The sequence below is a fragment of the Argentina silus genome (assembly GCF_951799395.1).
Source record: "Argentina silus genome assembly, contig: scaffold_121, whole genome shotgun sequence".
NCBI lineage: Eukaryota > Metazoa > Chordata > Actinopteri > Argentiniformes > Argentinidae > Argentina > Argentina silus.
Window position 1 is genome coordinate 134,256 of NW_028153233.1, and position 7,500 is coordinate 141,755.

Here is a 7,500-nt window from a genome sequence, read left to right on the forward strand (position 1 = left end):
CTGGTGGAGGTAGATATCGGAGGACGTGGCTCATTGTAATGCATGGAATGGAATGAGGAATGGTATCAAAACACACGTTTCCGTTCCATGCATCACAATGAGCCCGTCCTCTGATTTATACCTCCACCAGCCTCCCCTGGTTCATGTAAATGCAGAGGTCGGTCTACTGGCCTAGCGACCTCTCAGGACGCAGAGAAACATTCACAGCATGGCGCAGGACTCACTCTCTCTCTCCCTCCCTCTCTCTCCTCCTCCCTCCCGCTTGGCAGAAAGTTGGTGCGCTTAAACTCCCTCCATAATAAAATCACTGTTGCTGCACTATTGTTAGCGCAAAAGAGGAAAAAAAAAAAAAGCGCCTCTCCAGGGAGGAACATTGATCTAAAAGCCAAGAGCCTCTCTCCTCATGTCTCTAACCCACGCCGGATTTCACCCTCGAATAAGCATGGCTTCACAATCAAAGCTCATCTTCACTGGCTCGGAAATGTGTTGGAAGGGTCAAGTAGAAGTTCTACTTGGAGTCAGCAGAAAAACTTCCTCTCACACAACACGGCCGGGGGAGAGTGTTGGGCCCCAGGGTTCCCAGCTTGGAGCCGGGGGGGTACAGAGGGAGGAGGGCATGGGGGGGGGGGGGGGGGGGGGGGGGGGATTAGGAATGGTATTGTAATGCATGGAACAGAATGAGGAACGATGCCTTATTCCGTTCCATGCACTACAATGAGCCCCGTCCTCCAATTTTTCTACCTCCACCAGCCTCCCCTGGAGGAGGGGAGGAGGGGAGGCTTCTTCTGGGCCTTGTCTCCTTGCCCCATTTCTAAAGTGTGAACCTGTGCTGTTTATGTGCATACGGAACAGTCAAATCACTCAGATATAACATCGAAATGAAGTCAGCTCTGAAGAAAGAAAAAACAACAACAACATCAACTGTAGCACAGCGGGAGGAAAATAACAACAACAACAACAGCAACAATGGCGGACGCGGAGAAACTATCGACAACAACGACAAGAGTGCAGACAGCTCCTCACACGGCAAGGTGACTGGCCTGTGATTGTGAAACGAAGCAACAACGCCCGGGGCGGGATTTCATTGGGTCGGCGCCTCCAAATAACAACCGGGCCGGGTCCCATCAATAAAACATGACGGCTTTTTTTTCACCCCAAAAAACCCCCCCCCAACTGAAAACGCTGTGGCGTTAACATCGACAAGAGAGCATTCTCTCTCTCTGTTCTCTCTCTGTTTACGACTCACTCTGCTCGCGGTTGTCCTGTGATGGCTCTCTTCAATCTGATCCCCCCCCCCCCCCCCCCCCCCCTCGTACTTAGAACATGGGGGTGAATTATTCAGGTTATGTTCCGTATCTGGTGCTGAACAAAACAGCCATTATCTGGCAGGCTGCGCTTGTGGAAGGACGATGATTCCTCAAGGAAGAGGGGAATAACAAAAAAAGAAAAAAAAGAGGAGAGGAGAGGAGGGTGAGAAGAAAGAGAGATGAGAAACGACAGAGGAGGAGGCTGGGGAGATGGCGACGGCTAGCTCTCACCGATATAATTGAAAGGGGGTGTGTGTGGGGGGCACGGTACTCAGCGTTTTCGATCGTCCCCTTAGATGCAGCTGACGTTATTATTATAAATCTCTGCCCGGGAGAACGACGGGTAACCTGATAATAACCTGAACGTAACACGATCATAAAACAACGCCAGGTCTCTTAAAAGACGTGTGTGTGTGTGTGAGACACGGGGACACATTGCAAGCACAAAGAGTCCTTGTGCAAAGCTTGTTGTTTATATAGTCCCTGAGCTGTAATTTGTAAAGCCTTATAAAAGCGAAGTGGAGGGTGGGGTGGGGGCAAATACAATCCAATGCCACTCTGGGGGCAACCCCCCTGGGCTTGCTAGGGGGGTAATGGTCCCTAATGCTTTTATCTCTCAGAGACTGTGAGTAAACACCACTCTGTATGTCTGTCTCCGTCATTTCATTATGGACACATTTTTCCTGGATTGAAGCCCCAAAGACGGTGGGCCGGGCCGGGAGACCAGAACTAAGGCGACGGTGGGCCAGGCCGGGCCGGGAGACCAGAACTAAGGCGACGGTGGGCCAGGCCGGGCCGGGAAACCAGAACTAAGGCGACGGTGGGCCAGGCCGGGCCGGGAAACCAGAACTAAGGCGACGGTGGCCCGGAAGACCTGAACTAAGGCGACGGTGGCCCGGGTCGGGCCAGGGAGACCTGAACTAAGGAGACTGAGAACACCCGTTAACACACACACACACACACACACACACGTTTGTGATTGTGTCAGCTAGCATTGTAAGGTGAGTGAGAGTGTGAGTCTATGACAGAGTGGTGTGTGTCTGTGTGATGAGCATATGGCCTTCATGTCTAATTTAGGGACATTATCTGACAGGGTGGGTTTCCACAGGGCCCGGCGCCGGTTCGCAGCGCTACTGCAAAATGTCAATCTGCACAGTCGGCTGGCGCTCAGGTGCACACACGACAGGAGGGGCCCAGCGGCACCCCTACTGTGGGGGCAGGACACACACACACACACACACACACACACACACACACACACACACACACACAACACACTACACACTACACACAAAGTATACAACACACAAAGTATACAGTAAGTACACGCACACACACACTCATTTATACTCCTCAACAGGTTAAAGGTCAATTCTTAACAATTCACACACACACACACACACACAGACACACAGCATGATGTGAATTGAAATTAAATTCATGAATGAATACATATAAATCCTGATTTGGACTTCTGTTCCTATGGTGTTGGGTAGACAGCACATCAACACACCAGCACCAGACAGAAGCTGTCTGTTACCGCAACAACAAGAGAGAGAGAGAGAGAGAGAGAGAGAGAGAGAGAGAGAGGGGGGGGGGAGAGGGAGAGGGGGAGAGGAGTATTTAGCACACTCGTGAAAAAGCACAACAAGTGGTGAATAATTAAATGTATCATTTCTGGGCTTTTACTGCGTTGCACAGGTTAGGGTTAGGTGATATGGTGGTGTAGGGCGCTTCTATATACAATATGCGTGTGTGCGTGCGTGTATGTATATGTGTGTGTGCGTGTTCGTGGGTGTGTGTGTGTGTGGGTGTATGTGTGGGTGTGTATGTGTGGGTGTGTGTGTAGTGTGTGTATGGATATGTGTGTATGTGTGGGTGTGTATGTGTGTGTGTAGTGTGTGTATGGATATGTGTGTATGTGTGGGTGTGTATGTGTGGGTGTGTGTGTAGTGTGTGTATGTATTACGGTGGGGGAGGAAGGGAACGGATCTCAACGTCCAACGAGACGCAGTGACAAGAGAGGCACTGGTGTTGTGGTGCCATGTGACATGTCGCGGTTCTCTGAGCTCCTGTTGAATAATGGAAGGGGTCCCCCCCCCCACCCCCACCCAGAGGGTTAGACGTGTTGTGTGTGTGGTGTGTTAGTGTGTGTGTGGTGTGTTAGTGTGTGTGTGTGTGTAAATTATTCAGCTGCCAAATATTACAGCCACCATCACTACAGCGGGTGGTGTCCATGCCTCACAGACAGGCAGGCAGGCAGGCAGAGAGAGACACAGACAGACAGACAGGCAGGCAGGCAGACAGAGAGAGACACAGACAGACAGGCAGGCAGGCAGACAGACAGAGACACACTCATGCTCACACATACACACAGACAGACAGACAGAGACACAGAGAGACACGCAGACAGACAGAGACACAGACAGAGACACAGAGAGACACGCAGACAGACAGAGACACAGACAGAGACACAGAGAGACACGCAGACAGACAGAGACACAGACAGACAGAGACATAGAGAGACACGCAGACAGACAGAGACACACACTCACCACAAACACCAAGGATCTCCACAGTCAACGATTAGTAGGAGTAACTGATCAAGAAAGACTGCAATCTGCAGCGCGATGGGGGGGATTTCTCCTTAATTGTTCAGGGTTACGGTTAGTTTCTCTGAGGAGATTTTGGTTTGTAATTTCAACGATGCTAATTGAGGTATAACAAAAGAAAGCTGTTTGATAAACTTTCACAGTGTCTCCTGGAAAAGCTATTGTTTATTCAGGATGTCCCACTGAGACCAAGGTCTCTTTTTCAGGGGAGCCCATCCCACAACTTGAACAATAAAAAGTAAAAAGATTTAAAATGACAAACAATTACCACAACAATGCACACAATAGAATACATTTAAAAAAACACGTACATTCCTCAGATGACAGATCCTTCATCAAGGTCTTAAATTGACCAACAGACAAGAGAATCTAATTTGAGTACGTTTTGAAGGTTGTTTCAAGTACAGAAACTAAAGGCCGATTTACAGTTTCAGACGAACCCTGACGGGCAGCCAAGCTTGGGACCTGGTTTGGTACTCAGGACAACATGTCCGCCATAAAAGCAACGATGTGAGGTAAAATGGGGGTTTTAAAATAAAGAACTGCTTAATATACAAATAAAAAAAAAAACACGGATGAGGCCCTTCTTGAAGTCAAAGACGCCCTAGCCGCAGACTGATGTAAAAGACAATGGTGGGCACGGAAACTATTCCTGAGGTAAAGGTTAGAGAAACACTTATACAGCAACAGCAGCGCCTCAAGTTTCCACCGTTAAAGGCCATACAACACATCATCTCCGTTGGAACAGCGAAGACAAATATGCTTGTCTGAGCAAGGTGACCCACACACACACACACACACACACACCTTTGTATCTCTGAGCATGGCTGGGAGACAGCAAGGCGGGGGGGGGGTGTGAGTGTGTGTGTATATGTGTGTATGTGTGTGTATGTGCGTGTGCAGAGGCTCACCCTGCAGTCCACTTTGACTTTGATATGACACAAACACTCACTGAGCCGCCCTCCACCCCCCTACCCCTACCCCCTCCACCCCCTACCCCCCCGCCCCCCCCAGGCCTAGGCGCCAGCGCGGATGCGTCTTCACACAGACAGCGAGGCGACATCACCCCTAATGGCCTCCTTATCTTAATCTGCTTTAAAAGCATCTTGCATTTCCCCCCAGATCTTTTCACCTCTGCAAAAACCTCCGCATTTTTAATAAACCATCCCTCCCTATCTCCCCCCACCGATCTCCCCCCATCCCGACTACCCCCGTGGAGTGTGTTGGTACTCTTTGCGGTGGGGCCAGACGGCGAGGGGGCTGCTGTGTGGTTTTGATGGGCATTAACTGGGGGGCTGTTGAGGCACAAGTGCTACAAAACCGCAGCTCCGGGGGAGGGGGGGGGGGCTGAGGAGCCTGTGTGTGTGTGTGTGTGTATGTGTGTGTATAGTGTAGGGGGCTGGTATATACACTATGTGTGTGTGTGTGTGTGTACTTGAGTTGTACTGTATGTCCAAAGTGAGTGTGTGTGTGTGTGTGTGTGTGTCAGACGGGAGTGTGTCACACTGTCAGAGGGCGGCAGACAGAGCCTAGAGGGGCGCCTACCGTGCCCAGCTGTGTGTATGAGATGCTCTCATTGCTCTCTAAGGCTGCACGGGGGGCTGATAGGCATCGTCCAGACACAGAGAAGAGGGCCGTCTGGAGACAACGACCCATCTTCTGTCCACACACACACACACACACACACACACACACACACACACACACACACACACACACACACACACACACACACACACACACACACACACACACACACACACACACACACACACACACACACACACACACACACACACACACACACACAGGGGACTCTCTGGCTCCACAGGCTCCAATTAATACCCCGGCTCCTCATCTTAAAGCGCTGACTGCAGATTAAATATTAATGCATCAGCATAGAGGTCCTACACGTCCATCAATAATGAAAAACATCCCCCAGATCAGAGTTATTCTATGGCTGGCTGGCGTCATCGCTAGAAAAAAAGAGAAACTTGTTTTAGTTTTTTTTTTTTTTTCAAGTTTTGGGTCACTTGATATTGAAAGTGGACGGCAAAAAAAAATGAAAAGAACAAATAGAGTGTATGGATGTAGAGAATCCTTGAGTTTATATGGTGTGTTTTACTGAAATAATACACACTGCATTGTGTACACACACACACACACACACAGAAAATTCCCCCAAAAAAGGCATACAAACCGTTACATGCTTGCACAGCACAAACACACTGCAGTGCACACAGACACACACACACACACACACACACACACACACACACACACACACACACACACACAGAGAGAGAGACATCTGGTCCCTAAGTGAACCGGAGTGACAACAGAGCTTCAAAAGAAAAAAAAAATCAAATAATTCATCGGCCAAGAACCACATAATAAACAAAAGAAGCACCCCGTATTTATCAATGGGCCCTTAAACGCACAATGTCAGCGTGCTAGCTAACCGAAAGGGGATCCGGGGCATAATGTGGCGTGTGGCGTTGTTCGGGAGGGTTGTCCGGGGAGGACACATCTCTGACAGGAGTCCATCACTGCTGGTTATTAGTTATTGTTTAGGAACTCCTCATTTGTGAATCCCATTCAACTGACACCAAGTGTGTCGACAGTGTGTGTGTGTGTGTGTGTGTGTGTGTGTGTGTGTGCGTTCAAGTCCCCTAGCGAACAGACAGGGGGTGGTTGGAGAGAGGGGGGTCAGGGAGCATTGAGAACAAGTACAAGGAATCCAGTGGCTGGCTTTCCATTTTCAACCTGTGGTCTCTTCCTCCTCCTGCTGGTGAGAGGGGGGAACTACGGATATAACACTAACACAGAGAGAGACAGACAGAGAGAGACAGAGAGAGACAGACAAAGACAGACAGAGACAGACCCCCCCCCCCCCACACACACACACACACTCACACCTTGTAGGAGGGGAGGAAGCAGAGCACGCCCCGGTCCACGGCCTGGCACACCCTCAGCAGCAGGGCTCCCACCTCGTCCTGGAAGGTATATGTCTCCGTGTGCTGGAAGGTGGCACACAGCTTACGCCCCTGGGGGCCCTCGCCGATGGTACCCACCCACACCTGCAGGGGGCAGCACAGAGCTCAGGAACAGATACTGCGGGCGCAAGCGCGCAGGTATCAACTATTATATACGCCATTTAGCTGACGCTTTTATCCAAAGCAACTTACATTGCAGTGAGTGCATACATTTCAGTATATATGGTCCCAGCGGGAATCAAACCCATAAACTAAGCATTGTTAGCACATTGCTCTACCAACAGAGCCACAGAGGACCACAGGTATCAACTATTGAACATGCAGGAATGTTAGAGCAATTTTTAAGTATTTCTTTTCAGTAAAAAAATAATGGTGTTGTGCTGTGGGTGATGATAAACATTTTGAATTACATTTATGGCATTTAGCAGACAATTACTGTAGATACGAATTAATCAATACTGATTTGGTGTCTCAACCTAAAAAATGCTCTTTAAGGAAGAGAATGTTCTCACTCTGTAAAAGGAAAAACTCGGTCACACATAGACACACACCAGACCAGACCAGACCACACCACACCAGACCACA

The 7,500-nt window shown here is 49.5% G+C and overlaps 1 protein-coding gene across 1 annotated transcript in view; it reads right to left on the reverse strand.

Moving 5' to 3' along the window:
• brip1 (BRCA1 interacting helicase 1) overlaps window positions 1-7,500 on the reverse strand; it is a 20,684-nt gene that overhangs the window by 12,934 nt on the left and 250 nt on the right. Inside the window, exon 2 of the mRNA XM_083697618.1 lies at window positions 6,838-6,999. Within this exon, the coding sequence (XP_083553744.1) occupies window positions 6,838-6,999 (162 nt within the window). The remainder of the gene's footprint in view (window positions 1-6,837; window positions 7,000-7,500) is intronic.